Genomic DNA, 22,300 nt, shown 5'->3' with positions numbered 1-22,300 from the left:
GCTTTTCTTTGTAAACATTGGTTTCACAAAAGTTAAAACATTTGCAAAGATAATACCGTAATGCATAAAGTAGATGTCTTTCTTCTAAAAGAATTTTACTCCTAAAAACCAACTTCAGTATGAATACATCAAAGGGGTTTATCCTTTATCGTTTTTACTTTCTTTGCGATGCCAGTTTTTAAAAGTTTTCCTTTTTCTGAAGTCCTTCTCTTCTTCCCTGGGCCAGGGGATTTTTCAATCAAACTCTCATCTCTAACTATCGTAGTTTTGTGGTTCTAAAACAAAAGGATAAAAATTAGTAATACAAAGGAGTTTGAAAAGCAAGGTTAAGTATTTCAAGAAATATCGGAGAATTATCATAAGAGAATGAATAACACATAGCAACTTCAAGTCTTTCTACAAAACATATTTTTTAAGAATATAAATATGTTATTTGAAGTAACGAAATATGCAGATGTAAATCGTTGCGTCACTTCCAGCTATATTTACCTCCTTGTTCTCTTCTTGACTTGGTTCTGTTTCTAACAAAGAATCTCCTTCGCAGGGCTCACTATTTTGGGTTTTAGATTCATGAATCGTCTCCTCCGTTCCATCTGCAGCCTCACTTTGGTGCTGATCCCATGTATCCATAGCGATGAGATCACTGAGATGTTCTGTTTGCTGGTTAGAAGCTTGGCCAACGGATTTATGGCTCTTGTTTTCAGCATTCATTTCTTCATCGATTTCCAACTGCTTAGATCTAGGAGAAGAGAAAAACAACTTGGCTCCTCAGAATAAGTGGGTAGTAATTAAACTGAAAATTCCTTGTTAACCTGCGTAGCTGTAAACTAGACTGCAAAAATACCATTTCAACTATTTGCGAAAGGTAGTTTAGGGTATGGTAACTAATGACGTCAAAAGAAATATATCCTATTCACTCACGCTTTAGTGTCGACATCCTTGACAGAAAGTCGCATGGATTCCCATGTGTATTCGAGAAATGCCGATTGCTGCAGAAACAGACGGAAGAGTAATGCAAATGCTCTTTGACATGAATTTGATTGGAATTTTATGAAGCAATTTCAGTTTTTTTATTTATGTTATTAGATTTAAGTGAATCATTGACTTAAATTTCAATTTTCTATTCAGTTCATATTTAGTAAAGAAATATGCAGAGGTCAATTGAAATTTCAGAAAGTCTGTTTTTGTTTTATAGTACAAAATCGCGTGTAGATATGAATCAATAAGGGTATTGTATTAGCGGGAGAATGATGCAGAATTTATTTAAAATGTGAGAAGGTACAATCCTTTAATGTTTAAGTTATATTTTTATGTTTGATGTGCATAATTGATTATAGGCCATCAGCAAATTATATTGAAACGATATACAGACTGTTTGAAAGACTGAAAATATCATACTACTTTTCACAACATTAATATTGTAGACACAAAAATGCGTATCTTACCTGTAAAAGGCGATTCAGCCGATTGAAATGCCGTTCTAAAATTAAAAGTCACCAATTAGAAAAGATGAAATATAATCAAAAGGAAGAAATAGAAGTTGTTAATCAAACAAACAAAGAAAACCAGCATAGTATATCAGGTTTCTTGAAATACGAAAACTGCTATACCCGTGTATGGAAGAATTGCTTCGATGTTGTCCTTCATATCTGGCAGCTCAGTCAGTTCATCGGGTGATTTAAACTTCAGGATAATTGACAGTGCTGCAAGGAGAATAAAACCAAGTTGGTAGCAACTATTGATCGGCCACGTGATGTTTCAAAGAAGTAAAGAGAAAATAGCCAGCACATGGAAACAAGCACGTGAAGAAGAAAGTGACCACATAAATTAAAAAAGGAAGGGAAACGATGACGTCACAAATAACATTTTGCCTGAAGTGATAAAAAAAATTACCTCAAAATATTTAAAGCAATTTATAGCTAGAAATTTTATAGATCTTATAAACCTGACGGTGAACGGATTATTTGGTTTGGATTATAAATTCAGAAATTCAATTTATGAAAACTAAGACCCAATAAAGGCAGTTTGCTAAGAAATAAACAAATACTCTCGTTGCTATATTTCCGTATATTCGGGAAAAATCCGACTTTGCTATCAAATCGCCATTTTTCTTTATTAGCATATAAGGTTGGAAAATAAAGTTTGGATCAAAAAATCTAAAAATATTCGATGAGATTCAAAATGAAAATTACCTGATTGGGTAGCGTGGCAATTTTTGGCATTTGTGTTCCAGTCTCGCATATACTTGAGAACCAAATCTTTAAAATTGAAAAGCGATATTGGTGAATATTTTTAACAAAAGCATTAAAAGAGGAAAATATAAGAAAATACAGAAAAATGTCTTTAAATTCGAATTCTGAGAGAATTCGGTGCCACAAACGCTGATCAGACAATCGCCAAATTTCATCAAATCCCTCTTTGGGGAGCATGAATTTGGGTGTTTTGTTTGCATCAATGACTTTTTTACCAAGAATAACAAAACTTTGAAAATAGCCAGTTTAGTCACAATTCCTTATAGAAACGAAACATGTTCGAAACAGCCTCTTTGATTGCCTTTAATTCTTTATTGGTTTGCTCCAGAATCTAGCCTTGAAACACTTCGCATCACAGACAAAAAGAACATAATAGAAAATGGTCAATGTAAATTTCACCAACCTATTTGATCGTCACGCAGCCCACTCAAGACTGAGGCTAGCCTCTCCTCTCCATTGGCGTTACCTAATAATTCTAAAAAGCAATGAACAACAAAGTGACTTCATTTGAAGCGTTCCTTAAAGGTAGTAGAGATTGGCAATTGGCACTATAAAATGGCATCTTATGTAGAGAACCCCTTTCCCTTAACTTAATAAAGAAACAAAGTTCTTCAAAGCACATGCAACCAAAAACATCCATATTTCAGATGGGTATATTTGACATGTTTCTTCTTTGTCAAGCAACGTAAAATGTCAAGAAATTTTCTGCTCAAATACCAACTGATTTTAAAGTATTTACCTTTTAAAATTGACAACACTGTAAACGGTCTTTCAAGTGACAGCGCAAGGCCGATGGCTTTCGTGAATTTCTTCTTGCCAAGCAAATTTGATAATTCTTGGTCCCTTGAAGATAAAATGAATTACAAATATCAATCTTATTCAACCCTACACCTTAAATTTAATTTGATGGACTCAAATTACCAAGAAACTTCAAACTCTGGGCAGAGAATGGACAAGGAGAGTTCATTTTTCTCTGACATAGAGTCATTTTCTCCTTCGTTATTACCTAATTGTACGAGAAATGGAAAAAGTCATCGCTTTCTAAAAGAGCGGAACATATCCTAAAAACAATTAAACAACAGTGAAAAGATTCCTATTGTGAAATTAAACCCCAAATTCTAAAAGACCAATAATAAAAAGCAAATGTTTATAAAACCAAATGTTAAAAATATCAACAACCAAATGTGAATAGCACTGCTCCAATTTGCTAAAACAACAACCCCAAGTGAAATTTGTACAATATTCTTCGTAAAACTAACTAATAAAATTATTTAGATCTCAGTTATTTGATACTTAGCCCTTACCGATACTTAATACTTGTTGAAAAAAATAGCTCTACTAGAAAATTAAGAAGTTTAACATCTCGGTGGTTTATTATTCGTGTATCACCACACTATACTTAATATTTTTCAATACAATTCTCTCAAAACGCCTTTTTTTAAAGAGAGATCAGCTCAAACTTTCTATGTACAATATTTCTAATTGTTGTCACCCTCAATATTATGATACTCTAACAGAAACATCATAGGCACACGAAGTTTCCTGTTTTAGCAACATTAAACTATATCTAACTTCTATCTGTAACTGCTTACTTCAGAATCATATTTTCTTGCTTGCCTCTTCTTCTAATCTTTCTTCCTCCGTAACATCCTAACAGAAAATAAATGAAACCTTGATAACAACTAGAGTACCATAAGAAACAGCATCACAACACAAAGTACAGTGATATTGAAAATAAAGCGAAGATCAAAGAATGGAAAGTAATAGTACGGCTTACTTTGAACATGATTCAAGGAAAGAAATATATAAAGACAACAAACATCACGGGCTCTCTATATCTTTTTCTGAAGTTTCAACTATGACACTGTCAAGGATTTTATAACTTCTACTTTTTAGGATGTTAAAAAGGCACATGCTTATTTGTTGCTAGTGCAGTGACATTTTCACTTACCTTCCAAATGTTCAACACAGAATCTCCTCCTCCTGTAACAAGAGTGTCTTCAGTCTTGTTCAAAGCCAACGACCAAACCTAAAACATCGTTTATGGTTCAAGGAACTTGCGTCGAAGGTTTTTTAACTTCAATAATCTACTTGCCTTTCATAGGAAGAACAATATTACAAATAGATTTAAAAAATCAAAAGTGTTGTTTACTTCGACGAGTTATACGTCAGAATCTTTACAGACTTGTTCGAACGAAATTGCAAAGCTACTTTCTAAAAAATATTGTATTAACTAAAACAAAGAGATTGAAAACTTGAAGAAATTAATAAATTCTACATTACAAAGCCAAAGTAAACTTTGAAAAACACACTTTATCTGCATGCCCATCCAGAGTATTTAGGCATTCGTTGGTTTTCACATTCCATATTTTGATTAGGCCGTCTGATCCACTAAAATGAAAATGTAAATAAATCACGTTTGCTAACTGGGTTATGAGAAGGCTACCAAAGAAAGAAGTTATTGAAGTTCTATCCATTCCCTAGACTTGCTTTCGTGCATAAAAAGGTATAAGATAAAGTCGTCTCGGAAAGGTGAAGAAAAAGTTTGATCAACAAAATCAAGTAAAATTAATTGTCGGAAGGGAAACAATACCGGGATGCTTTGCAATAAATGACATTCCAAAATTTTAGAAATCCGATTCTTTATTTTAAAAAGGAAAAGCACAATCTTCCAGGGGATTCCATGTACGTTAGTGATTGACAGCAGCAAGGCAATAATTTGTGAATACCTTGATATTATCTGCATCCCACGTGTCATGAATTCAAGCCTCAGCACCGAATTGGTATGACCTTCCAATGTCTAAAACGAAAAAATGCTTTTTAAATTCCAATATCTATTAACATTTGATTCCGTCAATTGTTTCTAACAAGGAAAAATATGTCTCAGGGGTATATAGGTTTTAATATCTAAATTTTTTCATCTTGAATTCTAGTTTTGATGATTACCATATCGTCTATAATCTAGGCTTGGATGAACTTAATCTAGGCTTGGATGAACCTAATCTAGGCTTAGGTGAACTTAATCTAGGCTTGGGTGAACTTTAGGACAACTACTCTGACCAAAGTATCTTATCAAGTCAAGCAAACATTAGCAAATTTCTCAATCCCACCTTCACACAAGTTAAATCTTTAATTGCCCATAGCTTAATTGTCGAGTCGGCTGATGCTGTTGCTAGGCATTTATCGACTGGAGAAAATGCTGCGCACCAAACTCCTCGTTTGTGACCACGTAGCGTCCCGTAGGTGCCTCCGTCGGATGCAAGCCATAACTAGAATCCAAAAGAGGCTGATGAATTATTTAAAAATTGCCAAAAAGAATGTTTCAAATCAAAATGATCTTTAGTTATTAATGTTTTACCCAGCCAATCAAAGATAAAGCTTCCTCCTTGTCTCAAAAAAGGTTTGATGGCCTACCTTTGCTGTTTTATCTTGAGACCCCGAAGCGATGAGTTTGTCATTTGGAGAGAACACAACAGAGTTGATGTCCTAAAAACATATTTTTGCATCAAGTTTATATGAATAAAAGAAGTCACAATATAGAATAAACTACCTAAAAAAAGATGCAATGAGACGTAAAAGATCTTTCTGTTGCAGTATCTCCAGAGGCCAATACGTCTTCAACACTCTGTCTTATACATTCGAAATTCTATATCTTCTTAAGTATCAAAAGCCTATGCAGTAAATTTATTCCTTTTGATATGAGAAAAAATAGGTAAAGCGTATTTAAATAATTTTAGTCACACTTTAATGCTCTGGATCAACAAAAATTGGAACTTTTCAGAAGAAATTGGAACGATGAAAATTGGAACTAAAGAAGAATATCGTGACAAACCTTATCATGGGCTTTCACAGTCCACACAGCATTAATCTTTGATAAACCATTATCCTGTCAAATTTATTCATAGATATGATAAAGACCAACTCAATGAATGGATGAGGTTAGAACAAATTTTTTTTAAATCGACGAGGGTCTACCCTTCATGAAACATTTTTTCTTTTATACATTTCTTTCTTTTTTTCTATAAGTAAACATGATTTACTCAGCCCACAGAAATGATTCCTTGCTTTCAAAGAAAAACAGGATTTCGATAAGCCTTCTAAGTTATGTTTGCTTTACATTAAGTAACTCCATCTTTAGAATATAAACCTATGGTATCACCTCAAATATTTGTGGGACTTTCCAGCACTTCAGAGTTAGATCTTGACTTCCAGTTACTAAATGATCTGTGCTTCTTCTGTTGAAACAAGTTGAAAATGTACCTTTACTTCAATGTAATTATAATAATTATAAGATGTCTGCCTATTTCAAACATATTAAACAGAAAGAAAAGCTAGCAAAAGCAACACAAAAATGTGTTCAATGATTTTAAAGGTGCAACATCATTCATAAATGCTTTCTGGTCTAGCAATGACCTATAGAGTTTGATTTCATCTAATGAAGTTGCATAAAATGGGATAATTTGCCGACAAAGTACCCCTGCTTGGCAAAAAACAAAATCCCAAATGGGAACTCCTTGCGAGTAACAGCAAAAGGGACTTCGAATGTTACACTAGGTTTGAGATGCAAACAGACTGAATGAACACTGATCACTATAAACGATGAAAGAATATTGACTGAAACACAAGCAGATAGGAGCAGCAAAACAAAGCTCGTACCTCATTCAGAGAGGTTTTGGGTTAGAAAAGAGGTCATGCATTAAATGTGAAAGCCTGTGTAAAGTTTGATAGTAAAAAAACTTCAATGTTACTCTTTACATCTCTGCTCTTTTTATATACTCTGAGCATCAGAAGGTAAAGAAAAGTTCAAGTCATAGAGAAAAGATCCAGACACTGCTCTCTATAAACTGCATTACTTACTTCGGCCAAGCAATAGTTCCAACTGCATGCGTATGGCCAACACCTAAGGCCACGCATGAAAAGGTTTTGTCATCGCCTAGTCTCCAGATCCTTAGACTGTTATCCTTTAATAAATAAAGCAAAATAAAATAGGAGAAAAGACTTAATTATCAATGTGAGAATAAATTCAAGTTCAAGATAAAGCCATTGGAAGATCAGTTAATGAATTATGATTTACTTAGGAAGCAAAAAGGCCCTCTCAAAATGAAGTACTGCATATCAAGCTTTTTTACACCTCTGCTATTCTCCATTTGAGAGAAGCCCTCATTTAATAGAGAAGACATTATAGAAAAAAGATAAAGCCTGGCCAATAATACGTGTTGAGCCTACCTTTGAACACGAAGCGATGTATTTGCCATCGAAACTTGCATCTAGTGCCATTATTGTATCTAGAACGGGAAATTATCATGTGCCACAATTAACAAGCTAACAAACTACGGGAATTAAATTAAATAACCAAAGTATACAGTATTGCAAATAAATTCTGCTATCATACACACAAAACATTGTACTTTGCTTTTATTTCACTAAAATCATTCAATCGCAGTTTTACCAAAAACAAACAAGGCACTCACTAATGTTTTACCAAAGACTTCAAAAGAGAATCACTTCAAAAATTACAATGGAAGTTCTAAACGTTTCCACTGTCAAAAATCTCAATTTAAAACAAACCTGTGTGTCCATTCAATATTCGGCAATCCATTGTTTCTCTGTCAATAACTTTAACATCAGGGCTGTTTGATGCGATCGAGAGAAGGGAGTGGTCTTCCCCCACAAACTTTAAGTCCAGAACTTCGTCCAGGTGTCCGACAAACTACATACGATAAAAATATATCAACAAAATAAAAAGAGTCGATTACTGTCTAATTATGTTAAAAAAGCTAGGGAGTTCTCTTAAATATACGGAATGAGAGAAAAAACAATAATAAACATTATGTCAACGAAAGTAGAGATGCAACTAAGAGACGAAAACGACGAAATAAGTTACCTGTTTTAAGATTTTCAGTGAATTCAAGTCATAAAGGACAATATTTTGGTCATCGGAAACAGTAACGATGCAATTAAGAGCTTCATTGAGGACACACTGGATAACCGTTGATGAAGGAGCAGGGTTTTCACAATTACTGTCCACAGCTTTATTTGCAGATCTTTCTGGGGCAAAGATGCACTTGCCATCACGAACACTCCATGCCCGAATGATGCCTGGAAATTTGATGCAAACAGTCAACTTGTGTCATACTCTGAAAATTTCGAGTCTGATAAGCGAGCATTAAATATTGAGAAAAACTGACATCTTTTCTTGTGTTTACAATAAATTGGGTCAATGGAAAGTTTAACAGTGCACAGAAAACCAATGATATTTGTCGACGATGTTTCAGAGATTAATTATGGAGTGAATTTTTACACAACAGTGTCCACAAATTGGACCAAAGATATTTACCTTTTTCACCAGCAGTTATAAACTTAACATTTTGTTCCTCTTCTGCTGTCATGCACCATTCTAATTCCTTGTCACGTGGCAGAACAATCACAGATTCCACTGCCTGTGGAAAGAAGGAAGCAAGTAATGATTTCAAAGTACCATTTCGAATTAACTTACTAAAGTTACCCCCCCCCCCCCCCTCACGTTCCGTTCCTAGCCGTTTACATTAAAGAAAACAAGTGCTTTGCATGTTAGCGACAGAGAAACCAAAGAAGCCTTCTCAAACTAGCACGATTCCAAGATGCCTAGAGTAAACACAAGGCCTATTATCGCTTTTTCAGGCACAGAACCAAAGAGTTCCGTTCTTTTTTTCTGTAGTGTAAACGGGGTCTTGATGCAACTACAATCCTGGCCAAAAGGTTAGTGGACTTGAGAAGAAACCCAATAAAACTGCAACTTTACCCCAATAAAGTTATCAAAACCCCCCACCCTTGCAGCAAAATTGGTTTTCTGGAAAATACCAAAGTAACGGCAATCGAAATGAGTAGAAATAAGTGTATCAACATTGACTGTGGGGGATGGGGAGCGCATTTGTTCAAAAAGACTACAATTCGCCAGCCATTACAACAACTTTTGGCCAGGATTGTAGTTTAACAGAGCAAGCTTTTCGAAAAATAACAGGTTCGTTAGCTTATATTAAGTTTAGTTAACTTTCAATATACTTCATCCAAAATCGTCCCAAATTCCCGTACCAAAATATCAATTTGACGTAACAATCATCTGGAGGCGGCCACCGTCATGTATAAAAGGGCGCATCATGATTAGACAAATCGTGCTTCAGTTTTCACAACTGTGAGTATCGGTGCATTCCATTTGTGGATTTGCACTTGGTTTCGTGTTCTTGTGTTTCTTACAAGCACACAGCACACGGCGGAATGGCGAGTTTCAGTTCGGACGGTAGCGTCCGTTGTTGGATATGCATGAGGAACGGCGAGAATCGGTTTTTCAACGGTCATGCCGCACGGAAAGTTCACGAGGAGACGTTGCACGCACCACGTTACTCCCAGGACAATAATGGAAACACAGATGCAAGTTATCGTTGGTATACCAAGGGGTATGCATCTCGTACCACAAATATTAACGGTAAGTACGTCTTTCGTTGTATATTAGATCAATCTTCCTTGCAAAATTTGTCTCACGAAAGTTAATCGAGAATCGAAATGAAAGCAGGTAAGAAACCTTTGCATAGACACCACTGCATCGAATTTTCGAACGAATGATAAACATTGGTATTTCAATGTATAAACCTAACAATTTTCTATACTATTGCATTTAAAATATCTAAAGGCCTGTTTTTATGAGCAATAACGAACAATAACCAAATTCCCTTACCAATTATAGTAATAATGTAACGTTTTTTCTCAATTTAGGGTATCATTCAAGCAACAGTGCAACGCCTACAAAGTTAGGCAAAGCATGTTTCAACCAACTTGAAACTCTCAGAAGGAAACTATATTTCCAAGAGGAGAGAACAGCGGATACCCCAGAAGGCCTTCATTTGGCTAAAATTGATCAATGGCTTGAAAACGGACCCGATGTTCGCCAGTACGAAATCAAGTCACTTAACAGCTATGAACTCTTTTTTAGCATGTTATGATTTAATCGACTTTAACTTAATTAAACATCCTTTACACAGAGTCAAACAAGCTCAAGATGAGATCAATGTTAGGAAGGCGGTTATAAAGAAATTGCAAGCAGATCTCGATCATGCCCAAATGACCCTGACTGAGTCTCAGGTCAAAGAAACAGAACTGCAAGAGGATCTTGAAGCAGCTAAAAGGCAACTAAAGAAAGCTACAAATGAGCTTCACCTTGCACTGGGTAAGCAGAATAACGCGTATTCGACAGTTATAAGCAATCTAAAAGATATTCCAGAGATTTCAGGGACTAAATTTTGCTTTATAACAAAAGAAATGTCACCAAATCATTACTCGCTTCAAATGGAGTGGTTAAATTTTGCAAAAATGAGTAGGAGCCTCGGAACAGGAGATGAGCAACCTTCAATTTCACGAAAACTATCGGTTCCTTTAAAGATTTTTCTTCAAAACTTGTCAATTTTTCTGAAAAAAGACTAGTTTCACACGTTTTTCTTTCGTGAATTAACGTGCCTCAACGATCTAATTTCAAAGGAGAGGAAGATTTCACAGAACATTTTTATTTTGTCCAGTCGTCATAATGTTCCTATTATTGACATTCCTATTACTTCACGTCAATGCCATTTTAGGGGTCATTGAACATGAAAGGGAACAACGTATACAAATGCAGCAATCGATGGAAAGTCTTCTGAAGTCGCAGAAATTGCAGATAATCAAACTGCGAGAGGAACTTGACAACGAGAAGCTGGTGAGTGATAGCTACTCTATATCTTAAACACAAAATGAACCTTGTATGAATTACTCAATATGAAGAAACACCTCCTATGTATAAATGAGTCACTTACAATAATTCACAGTATCCATACAAATATCTTGCTTTACCCTGTGAAACAAACCTAACGTCTAAAGACCAAATTTCTCTTGCATACAGATGTCAAAACAAAAGGAAAATGAATACGAAGAGCTTATTATGTTCAAACGGAAAATGAAGCAATTGGAGCAAGAGTTGATGGTTGAAAAACGCTTGAAGCTCGAAGTCAAACAGAGCAAAGAAGAATGTCAGGCTGAGATTGACGAACTGCTCTTAGAAAATGAAGAAATCAAAAAGAAGTTGAGAAAATATCATCATGATCTTGAACGACTTCATGACGAAAACAGGTCTCTTGTCTCCGACTATAACTCCATGATGGACAGAGGTGAAGTCATAGAAGCAGAACAACAGCTCAATTTGATGCAAGAACTCATGGAGGAAAAATTTCAAGAGGTGAGAGCTGATTTTGGTAATGAAATTGAAAGATATCAATTCGAAGCTAAAGAATTCAAGCAAAAGTTTGAGGAAACTGCTGCAGAACTAGAAAAAGCTCAATCTGAGTTGGAAACAGTTGTTCTGTACAGACAGGATGATATTGACAGACTTTTAAAAGAAAAACAGGCCCTGAAAGTCGACCTTAAGAGCAAAAAGGCAAAACTGCAGTGCTTAGAAGCTTTGAATGGTGAGCTAAAAAGCAATCTGAAAGAAAAGGAAAGTCAACTAAGCCAATTTCAAAACTTCACCAGCTACAAAGACGGCAATGGGCAGCTAGATGCCTCTGAGACACTAATTTTAGAAAAATGCAGGGAGATCGAGCAACTGCATATAAAAGTAGAGGAACTACAAGACATAAATCCTGACAAAGAAACATTAAAGCTTAAAGAAGAGTTGAATCAATTGAAGAAAGATCAACTAGTCAAAAAAGGGGAGATTGAAGACCTTAATAAGAAAAATGAAGAGTTGAGACAACTTTTGAAAGAGCTTCAAGGAAAACTGCTCCATGAAGAATTGAGCCACGAGGAGAATGTGAAATCAACAAAAGAGCAAGAAAGAAAATTAGAAACAAGTCTTGCCGAATTTGAGCAGGAGAACATTTCCTTGAAAAGAAAATTAACAGATGCAGAGGTTCAAGCACAGGCCTACTCAAAACAGCTCTTAGATATGGAAGAAAAACATAGAGAACTCACAGAGAAAGTTGACAACAGCATCGAGCGGGAGAAGTTTCAATCAGTCATGGATCAACTCGATAATCAAAGCTCTAAAATCGAAGGTTTGTTGAAGGAGAAAGAAAATCTTCAAACATCATTTAAGGAAGAGCAAGAAGATCTCAATGAAAAGTTAGACAAAGTTCTTGATGCCAATGTTGATCTGGAGAAAAGCTGCATCGACCTAGAGAGTATTTTGGAACAGAAAAATGCAACAATCAAAACATTAGAGACATCTTTGAAAGAAATACAGGAAAATACCAAGGTAACAACAGCACCTTTGACTGAAGAGAACAAAATACTTAAGGATGACCTTGCAAAATCACTTGATGAAGTTGCTGCACTTAAGGCTCAGATTATCAAGTTGGAGAAAGATCTCGAAGCAAAGAAACAAGAAGCAACAGAGCGTTCGAAAGATATCGAGGAAAAGATTCAGACTTTTGAAAAAGAGAAGGTGTCTGCCAAAGGCCAAGTATCAGATCTAATGAAGAAGATCAAACAAATACAGGCAGATATTCACACCAAGGAACAAAATTATCAAATAGAATGTCAAAAATTAAATGAGCAGCTTCAACAAGCAAGGTCACAAGAAAAGAAGCTTGTGGAGGACAACATAAATCTTAAGGAAAAGCTTGATATGGAAACTGAGATTGTTAAGGATCTGGATAAAACAATCCAAAAGCTACAAGAAGAAAACAGAGAGCAAGATGCTGCCAAATCTTCGATAGCGAAAATAAATGGTCGCGTTACTGAGTTAGAAAGCAGCTGCTCAAATTTGAAAGCAGAGTTGAAATCAAAAAAAGAAGAAATTAGACAGTCTTATGCAAAGCAAGCTGACCTGTTTAAGAAGATCAAAGACCGAGAAAATATGTGTGACATGCTTGAGAAAAAGCTTTCTACAACAGAAGAGCAAGCAAAACAAGAACAAATGCATTGGCAAAACAACTCTAAGAAAGATTTGGAGCAAGCTAAATCAACAATTGATGAGCTGACAAAAAGCAAAGAAGAACTGCTTACTGAAAACATGAAACTGAAAGAAAAAGTCGCTAGTTGCGAGCAAAAACAGAAGCATCGCATAACTGTTGCTGGAAAGGAAAACGAGCTATCTGAAAAACTTCGAGAGCTGTCTATGAAACTTGAAGAGATGAAGGAAAGAGAAAAGCTAATCCAGAAGCATAATTATGAGATTAAGAAGACACTTGATGCAAAAGATCTTCAGCAACAGAAACTGGAAGATAAAGTTAAAGTCCTCAACTTAAAGCTGGAAGCTAAGGAAGGTGAGGACAATGAGGCCATATCTAGCATGGATGCTTTGAAGAAAGAAGCTGAGGACTGGCAAAGAAAATTTGATGATCTTGCCTCTACCTTGTCCGATACTGAAGCTAACATAGAGATGATTGCTAAAAGGTCAGCAGCAAAAGAGAAAGATTTGGAGGCACAGAAGCAACACATAAAGGAAGAACTTGAAACTGCCAAATTTAAGCTGAAAGAAAAAGAGGCAGAACTGCTTTTGATGCAGAAAAGAAGTGAAAACAACGAATTGTTGTCTAAAATGGTTGATGAAAGGGCAGAAGAATTAAAAGCAAAAAATCAAAGTATCCAGCAGCTTGACAAGGAGAACAAAAAATTAGTCGATAAGACGAAAAAGTTGGAACGAATAGTTACTGAATTAAAGAGGAAGACAAAAGAGCTTGAAACAGACAACAATGAGTTGAAACAAGGAAAGGGAGTCTTCGAAAAGCAACTAGAGAAGCAGAAGACAACATCTCGGATTCTCAAGAACACAGAGAACGATTTAGAGAAAGCATATGATGAGATTCACGAGCTGAAATCCGAGAAAAAAGAATTGCTTTTAAAATGCGAGCAGCTTCAAACAACACTCAGTCAAATGGAGAATCACCAGACAGTTGAAACTGAAAAGTAAGTTAAACATAGAGCTTTAAAGGTGTTTATAAATGTATTTTGTAGACATGCTTTATCTTCATGAACTTTGTCCACGTCTTTATTCACGAAATTCCTTATTTCTTTTTGGTAGATATTCCGTAAAAGTTGAGTAATGCCACTAAGAAGGGACCTATCTAGTTATTTATGTTCCAGGGAAGGATGCTTAAAAAAGAGATCTCTGATAAATATCTTTGAAAAAGATTAATATTGACGCCTTTTATATTCTAATTTATTGATTATAGAGAATGTTGCAACCAAGAATTAGTCAATGAAAATGTCTTATCTTCATCAGAATCATTAAGGTCATTTAATGAGTCGGAAAAAAAATGGGGCTTATTTCACATTTTGACAATGGGAGATTGGCTTAATTAGTTTTGCAGTAGTTAAAATGGAGATGAAGAGGAGGGTTCTTTGGTGCCTATTCCAATTCTGATCCCAATCATATTTCAATATCTAGGACATTACAGTTTTAACTACGCCCACCCCTATATACCATCATTCGTATCTGTACATATTAATCCATGTTGTTAAATGTTACTTTATCTTATGCCAATAAAAACCAGTAAATCTACTTGTTTGATAAACGTTTATAATTTTTACCTTTAGCACTAAAGAGAATTTGGCCAACAAAGAGAGCTCTTCCAGTAGTTACGAATCTGACTTTGAAGAAAATAGCCAATCTTCGGAAGAAAGCAACAATGATGAAAGAACAAAATCAGTAAAAGATTGCGCCTCTGATAAAGAAAAGTCAGCAGAAAAATCGAGTGAAAAGGAAGATGTGACTTTTGGCGACGATGACGCCTTTTTGGACATATCCGAAGAAATTATGGAATTTGAGGGCGAATATAATGTCACTGAAGACATTACAGTAGAAGAAGATTATCTTGCCAACCATCTCGATGAATATGATTTTGTTGAGGCTATAGAGCCACTGGAGGAAGATGAAAAGCAAGAGAAGAAACTTGGAGATACCCCCGTCAAGGACTGTACTCCAGCTGAAAAGAACACCAATGGAGTTAATTCTCACAAAAACCACGCTGCAGAAAGAGCACACGTGAGAAAAGAAGAGCAAAAAGAAGGTCAGGATAATGATATTTGTGATACTTCAAAAAGTATGAAAACTGGAAATAGAAATGGAATACTTGTGGTAGTTGTCATCTTGTCTGTATATTTTTGTATTGTTATTAATGTTAATGACAGCTATAGTTGATCAGCGAACAATTTGAGGCTGTATTTGCTTGTCAAAAAATATGCATCATCAGTGCGACACTGAAACGATAATAAAGAAATTAAAAGCATTTTAACAATTAGTTTCAGCAAAAACATTTTCTGAATTAAGAATTGGCAAAGAATTGTTCTTGTAGATTTGAATGATCTTTTTTACCATTTCCTTTTGACAGAAGTTAGTTCAAACAAGTTTGGAATTGATGAAGAGGAAGATGACATGCTTAGCTCGTTCGTGGCAAAACAAAAGACAAAAAAGACAAAATCATCTGCAAAGATCACAAAAATCCCATCAAAACAAAAGCAGATGGCTAAAGATTTGGGTTTTGACGACGATGTTGAAATCGATGATCTGATATCAGATATCGAAATGAGTGACGAGAGCCAAAGCAAAGGTGACAAAAAAACCAAAAAGGCCATTGGGAGTTCCAGTTCATTAGACGCATCAAGCCCCTCAGATTCAGGCAGCGACTCAGACACTGGCATCAAACCACAGCAAAGTGGACTTTTGTTTAGTCCATCTCTTACGTCACCAAAACCACTAGGAAGAAACATGCTGTTGCCTGCACTTCGGGCAAAACCAAGATCGTTGCCCTCTTTACGCAATTTCAAGAAACCAAAATTTTAATATACTTTACTTTCCAATTATTTGATGTGTCGAATTCTAAATATCTCAATAAGTCTTTTGTAGCTGGCATTTTTAAACATTTGTATATAAAATTAAGTTTGTGTATCAAAGATTTTTCAGTCAAAAAACATGACTCCTTCTTGCTTAAGTCTTGGCTTCTTTACTTATTGAAAACAATTTTTCTTGTTTGGCAAATCAAAAAAAACATATCGGGCCTCGAACCTCCAACAGGGATTGGAAGAAGGAATAGAGGAGCAATAAACGAAACATTTAACAAAATATTTACTTCAATTCAGAACTAAAAATCTCGCTTAATTTAAGGGCTGTTCAATTACGTTGTTACCATTCGTTAAAAGAAACAAGCCTTACCTCATAGACTGGAAAAGTTTTTAATGATTTCCTTGTGGCAAGATCCCACAATATTACAACTTTGTCACGTCCAGCACTGTAGTAAACAAAATTGTACGGTAAATGCTACAAAGTATAGATTCAACACAGAATACTAAGTCATAAAGCTGTTAGGACCATTGAATAGTTAACATTTAGTTTTGACATTTGTTATTTTTGTGATCCAACAGTATAGATTCTTCATATTATTTTCAAAGTTCATTTCATTCAATCGCCCGTACTGACCTTGTTGTCCAATGATATTATCTTTACTACTCTTCTACTCCTAGATCCCTAGCTCCATTTAAAGGATAGATAAGTCACATTACTGTAGTGGCCTTTTAGCGTCTAAATGCGTTTAGGAAAATGAAACAATAATACATTCACCTTGTGCTAATATAACTAATAGTTGAAGTGGTGGGTGTACATATTCAAGTGATTTTCCATGTCTAGATTCTTGACTGCTTGTTATCTATAATAAACCCATTAGTAATATCAAAATTCCGCTGAAAAAATAAACAAAATGTAAAATTATCCAGTTATCTATGCGCAAATGACCGAGCTCCACCCTTCTCAGGAAACCGCTTCAGTTTTCAGTTTTCAAGCAGCATCAGTTTTCTGGATGCCAGCTAGGTTTTGAGAAAACAGTTTCACTTTTCCAAATCACAAACGGATAAAAACTAAAGAACAAAGAGTTAGTTCTGCATCATTTTCGAAGATATGACTCTTTGTTTATTAGCTTTCAACACGAAATTTATTAGCTTTCAATTTATTCGATTCTTTACAGATGTAATTCTGTAATTCTGTAATTCGCCATCACAATGGAACAGACTTGGTAGGCATCGGGGTCATTCAAAAAGAAGATTCCAATTTTGGGAACATCTATCCCCCTTGTTAGCATTAGATCATTTGCTGCTCCAGCACCTCTTCCTTTTATTACATCACCTAGTTATCAAACAAGGGGCACGGAAATGGGAGAGGAGGCCACACAACTGTCATTGCATACTGGGATCTGCCTCGTACAGCACCATTTGCATATGTGAGAAAGAAAAATTTGACAGAATATTAATCTTTTTATTGGCGTTAGTTTGTAGCAATTGTTTGATATACCTGATCAATATGTTTCAATAGATAGAATCTTCTTCTAATAAGAATCGATTCTATAAAGCGTTGCTTCTCCATTTATTTCTCGTTTTGATTGTTCCTTGAATGAATTGATGTCGAAACAGAAAAGTATAATATGCAGTACAAGTATTATCTCAGAAAAAAAAAGTTTTCTTAATAGGGGGGGGGGGCTCAGGGGAGCAGAAGGGGAGCTGCGCCCCTTCCTCTTTTTTTGGGCAATTCTAAAATATCATAGCTAATTTCCACCAGGATCAAATCTTTGATTGTACCGATATCAATTTTTGAAATTTGGATTCATGTGTGACCTTAATAGCCCTCTAGTTAACTGAAAAGTCTTGCTGGCAAATCTGGCAAAATATCATTAATCTAAATTCCATATCTTTATATTTTTCTACTCAAGTAACAGGTAGACAAGGTAGAGAAATTGGTATTTAAGGAGCCATGAAAACGAAAACAACTGAAACGTTCATTTTGTATAGAATATAGGGAAGGCTCTATGCCCCCCACACTACTGGGCAAAATCCACTATACTCAGCATAAATCTACCTTCTCCTAGTAATGTACTTTACTGCACTGCGAGAACACTAAATAAGATACTGCACATTGCAGTTTGCCCAATATAGCGATGTGATTAGCTAAAATCATATTGCAGTGTAAAAAATGCGAACGTTCATATGCAACACATTTTCACTCTGTTGTCGGATCAAAAATGGACTGCGAGATTGTGTTTAGGATTGATTGACCGAGTCCTTTGACTTTGTCTCCTCCGCAAAGCAAGTTGTCAAGTATGCGTGAGTAATGATTCCAAGCAAACAAAAATAGGATTTTCCATCAGCAAACCTTTCTGATGTATAGCTGGATGCATTTTTGAAGTTAACTGTCAGGCGTGTGAATGGTGTAATAGGAAGGTTTTCTTTGTAAACATTGGTATCACATAAATGAAAATATTTGCAAAGATAATACCGTAATGCATAAAGTAGATGTCTTTCTTCTAAAAGAATTTTACTCCTAAAAACCAACTTCAGTATGAATACATCAAAGGGGTTTATTCTTTCTCGTTTTTACTTTCTTTGCGATGCCAGTTTTTAAATGTTTTCCTATTTCTGAAGTCCTTCTCTTCTTCCCTGGGCCAGGGGTTTTTTCAATCAAACTTTCATCTCTAACTATCGTAGTTTTGTGGTTCTAAAACCAAAGGATAAAAGTTAGTAATACAAAGGAGTTTGAAAAGCAAGGTTAATTATTTCAAAAAATATTGGAGAATTAATACAAGAGAAGGAATAACATATAGCAACTCAAAGTCTTTCTACAAAACATATTTTTTAAGAATATAAATATGTTATTTGAAGTAACGAAATATGCAGATGTAATCGTTGCGTCACTTTCAACTATAATTACCTCCTTGTTTTCTTCTTGACTTGGTTCTGCTTCTAACAGAGAATCTCCTTCACAGGGCTCACTATTTTGGGTTTTAGATTCATGAATCGTCTCCTCCGTTCCATCTGCAGCCTCACTTTGGTGCTGATCCCATGTATCCATAGCGATGAGATCACTGAGATGTTCTGTTTGCTGGTTAGAAGCTTGGCCAACGGATATATGGCTCTCGTTTTCAGCATTCATTTCTTCATCGTTTTCCAACTGCTCAGATCTAGGGGAAGAAAAGGACAACTTGGCTCCTCGGAATAAGTGGGTAGTAATTAAACTGAAAATTCCCTGTTTTTCTGCACAGGTGTGCACTAGACTGCGAAAACACCATTTCAACTTTTTGCGAAAGGTAGTTAAGGGCATGGTAACTAATGAAGTCACAAGAAACAAATCTTATTCACTCACGCTTTAGTGTCGACATCCTTGACAGAAAGTCGCATCGATTCCCATGTGTATTCGAGAAATGCCGATTGCTGCAGAAACAGACGGAAGAGTAATGCTAATGCTCTTTGACATGAATTTAATTGGAATTTTATGAAGCAATTTCAGTTTTTTGATTTATGTTATCAGACTTAAGTGAATCATTGATTTTAAATTTCAATTTTCTATTCAGTTTATATTTAGTAAAGAAATATGCAGAGGTCAATAAATTTTGACAAAGTCTGTTTTGTTTTATAGTAGAAAATTGAGTGCATATATGTATCAATAAGGGTATTGTATTAGCGGGAGAATGGTGCAGAATTTATTTGAAATGTGAGAAGGTACAATCTTTTAATGTTTAAGTTATATTTTTATGTTTAATGTGCATAATTGATCTTAGGCCATCAGCAAATTATATTGAAACGATATAAAAACTGTTTGAAAGACTGAAAATATCATACTACTTTTCACAACATTAATATTGTAGACACAAAAATGCGTATCTTACCTGTAAAAGGCGATTCAGCCGATTGAAATGCCGTTCTAAATTAAAAGTCACCAATTAGAAAAAATGAGATACAATCAAAAGGAAGAAATAGAAGTTCTTAATAAAACAAACAAAGAAAACCAGCATAGTATGTATATTAGGTTTCTTGAACTACGAAAACTGTTATACCGGTGTATGGAAGAATTGCTTCGATGTTGTCCTTCATATCTGGCAGCTCAGTCAGTTCATCGGGTGATTTAAACTTCAGGATAATTGACAGTGCTGAAAGAAGAATAAAACCAAGTTGGTAGCAACTATTGATCGGCCACGTGATGTTTCGAAGAAGTAAGGATAAAATAGTCAGCACAGGGAAACAAACACGTGAAGAAGAAAGTGACCACATAATTTAAAGGGAAACGATGACGTCACAAAATACATTTTGCCTGAAGTGATTAATGAAAACCAAGACCAAATAAAGGCAGTTTGCTAAGGAATTACCAAATACTCTTGTTGCTATATTCCCGTATATTCGATAGAGATCCAACTTTGCTATCACATCGCCATTTTTCTTTATTAGCATAAAAGGTCCTTTTGGGTAATAAAGCTTGAATCAAAAAATCTAAAAATATTCGATGAGATTCAAAATGAAAATTACCTGATTGTGTAGCGTGGCAGTTTTTGGCATTTGTGTTCCAGTCTCGCATATACTTGAGAACCAAATCTTCAAAATTGAAAAGCGATAGTGGTGAATATTTGTAAAAAAAGCATTCAAAGAAGAAAATGAAAGAAAATACAGAAAAACGTCTTTCAATTCGAATTCTGAGAGAATTCGGTGACACAAGCGCTGATTAGACAATCGCCAAATTTCATCCAATCCCTCTTTGGGGAGCATGAAGTCAAACTTTGTTTTGTTTGCATCAATGACTTTTTTACCAAGAATAACAAAACTTTGAAAACAGCCAGTTTAGTCACAATTCCTTATAGAAACGAAACATGTTCGAAACAGCCTCTTTGATTGCCTTTAATTCTTTATTGGTTTGCTCCAGAATCTAGCCTTGAAATACGTCGCATTACAGACAAAAAAGAACAAAGTAGAAAATGGTCAATGTAAATTTCACCAACCTATTTGATCGTCTCGCAGCCCACTCAAGACTGAGGCTAGCCTCTCCTCTCCATTGGCATCAGCTAGTAATTCTGAAAGGCAATGAACAACAAAGTGACGTCATTTGAAGCATTCCTTAAAAGTAGTAGAGATTGGCAATTGGCACTATAAAATGGCATCTTATGTAGAGAACCCCTCACTCCTTAATTTTTAATTAGTAGACCCCACTCAGCGATGCTTTTCATTAGAGGAGATACACAAGTGTCAAGCAATATAAAATGTCAAGAAATTTTCTGTTCGAATACCAACTGATTTTAAAGTGCTTACCTTTTAAAATTGACAACACTGTAAACGGTCTTTCAAGTGACAGCGCAAGGCCGATGGCTTTCGTAAATTTCTTCTTGCCAAGCAAATTTGATAATTCTTGGTCCCTTGAAGATAAAATGAATTACAAATATCAATCTTATTCAACCTTACACCTTAAATTTAATTTGATGCACTCAAATTACCAAGAAATTTCAAACTCTGGGCAGAGAATAGAGAAGGAAAGTTCATTTTTCTCCGCCATAAAGTCATTTTTTTCTTTCTTACTACCTAATTGTACGAGAAATGGAGAAAGTCATCACTTATCAAAAGAGTGGAACATATCCTAAAAACAATTAAACAACAGTGAAAAGATTCCTATTGTGAAATTAAACCCCAAATTCTAAAAGACCAATAAACAAAACCAAATGTTTATAAAACCAAATGTTAAAGATATCGACACTCAAATGTGAATAATACTGCTCCCATTTGCTAAAACAACAACCCCAAGTGAAATTTCTACAATATTCTTCGTAAAACTAATTCTAATAAAATTATTTAGATCTCAGTTATTTGATACTTAGCCCTTACCGATACTTAATACTCAGCCCTTACCGATACTCAAAAAATAACTCTCATAAAAATGTAAGAAGTTTGATATCTCGGTGGCTTATTATTCGTATATCACCACGATATACTTGATATTTTTCAAAACAATTCTGTCAAAAAGCCTATTTTGAAAGCGAGATCAAACTTTCTATGCACAATCTTTCTAACTGTTGTCACCCGCAATATTTTCATACTCAAACAGAAACATCATAGGCCCATGAAGTTTTCTATTTAAACTATATCTAACTTCTATCTGTAACTGCTTACTTCAGAATCATATTCTCTTGCTTTGCCTCTTCTTCTAATCTTTCTTCCTCTGTAACATCCTAGCAGAAAATAATAATAACCTTGATAACAACTAGAGAACCATAAGAAACAGCGTCACAACACAAAGTACAGTGACATTG

General features: G+C 35.1%; 2 protein-coding genes across 3 annotated transcripts in view; one reads left to right on the top strand and one right to left on the bottom strand.

Moving 5' to 3' along the window:
* Nucleotides 1–65: 65 nt before the first annotated feature.
* Nucleotides 66–22,300, bottom strand: part of LOC135689858 (transducin beta-like protein 3) — a 35,791-nt gene continuing 13,556 nt past the window's right edge. The window contains exons 16-24 of one of the 2 annotated variants that reach the window (XM_089108565.1): nt 22,161–22,219; nt 21,309–21,412; nt 21,002–21,073; nt 2,193–2,258; nt 1,611–1,703; nt 1,446–1,480; nt 922–989; nt 490–739; nt 66–275 (exon numbers count right to left, since the gene is read on the bottom strand). In XM_089108565.1, the coding sequence (XP_088964691.1) occupies nt 129–275; nt 490–739; nt 922–989; nt 1,446–1,480; nt 1,611–1,703; nt 2,193–2,258; nt 21,002–21,073; nt 21,309–21,412; nt 22,161–22,219 (894 nt within the window). In that variant the 3' untranslated portion in view covers nt 66–128. Of the gene's footprint in view, nt 276–489; nt 740–921; nt 990–1,445; nt 1,481–1,610; nt 1,704–2,192; nt 2,259–18,522; nt 18,733–18,945; nt 19,196–19,377; nt 19,446–19,900; nt 19,936–20,068; nt 20,162–20,534; nt 20,601–21,001; nt 21,074–21,308; nt 21,413–22,160; nt 22,220–22,300 lie in introns of those variants that run through there. The other variant, XM_089108566.1, reaches the window with a different exon arrangement.
* LOC135689911 (uncharacterized) lies at nt 10,737–16,038 on the top strand. The gene is made up of 4 exons (XM_089108580.1): nt 10,737–10,974; nt 11,158–14,162; nt 14,793–15,298; nt 15,587–16,038. The coding sequence occupies exons 1-4, from the start codon at nt 10,807–10,809 to the stop codon at nt 16,036–16,038; spliced, it is 4,131 nt and encodes a 1,376-aa protein (XP_088964706.1). The 5' UTR covers nt 10,737–10,806.

The sequence above is a fragment of the Rhopilema esculentum genome, chromosome 5, assembly GCF_057945365.1.
Source record: "Rhopilema esculentum isolate cy_ngs chromosome 5, ASM5794536v1, whole genome shotgun sequence".
Taxonomy (NCBI): domain Eukaryota; kingdom Metazoa; phylum Cnidaria; class Scyphozoa; order Rhizostomeae; family Rhizostomatidae; genus Rhopilema; species Rhopilema esculentum.
The sequence above is the reverse complement of the archived record's forward strand: the minus strand, read 5'-3'. Positions and strand labels throughout refer to the sequence as shown.

What these genes read in the sequence shown, in the direction of transcription:
- LOC135689911 (XM_089108580.1), top strand. Translation starts at nt 10,807, where the DNA reads ATGTTCCTATTATTGACATTCCTATTACTTCACGTCAATGCCATTTTA. An exon ending in CAGACAGTTGAAACTGAAAA is followed by an intron (nt 14,163 to 14,792) that starts GTAAGTTAAACA and finishes TTTTACCTTTAG; the next exon opens with CACTAAAGAGAATTTGGCCA. An exon ending in TATTTGTGATACTTCAAAAA is followed by an intron (nt 15,299 to 15,586) that starts GTATGAAAACTG and finishes TCCTTTTGACAG; the next exon opens with AAGTTAGTTCAAACAAGTTT.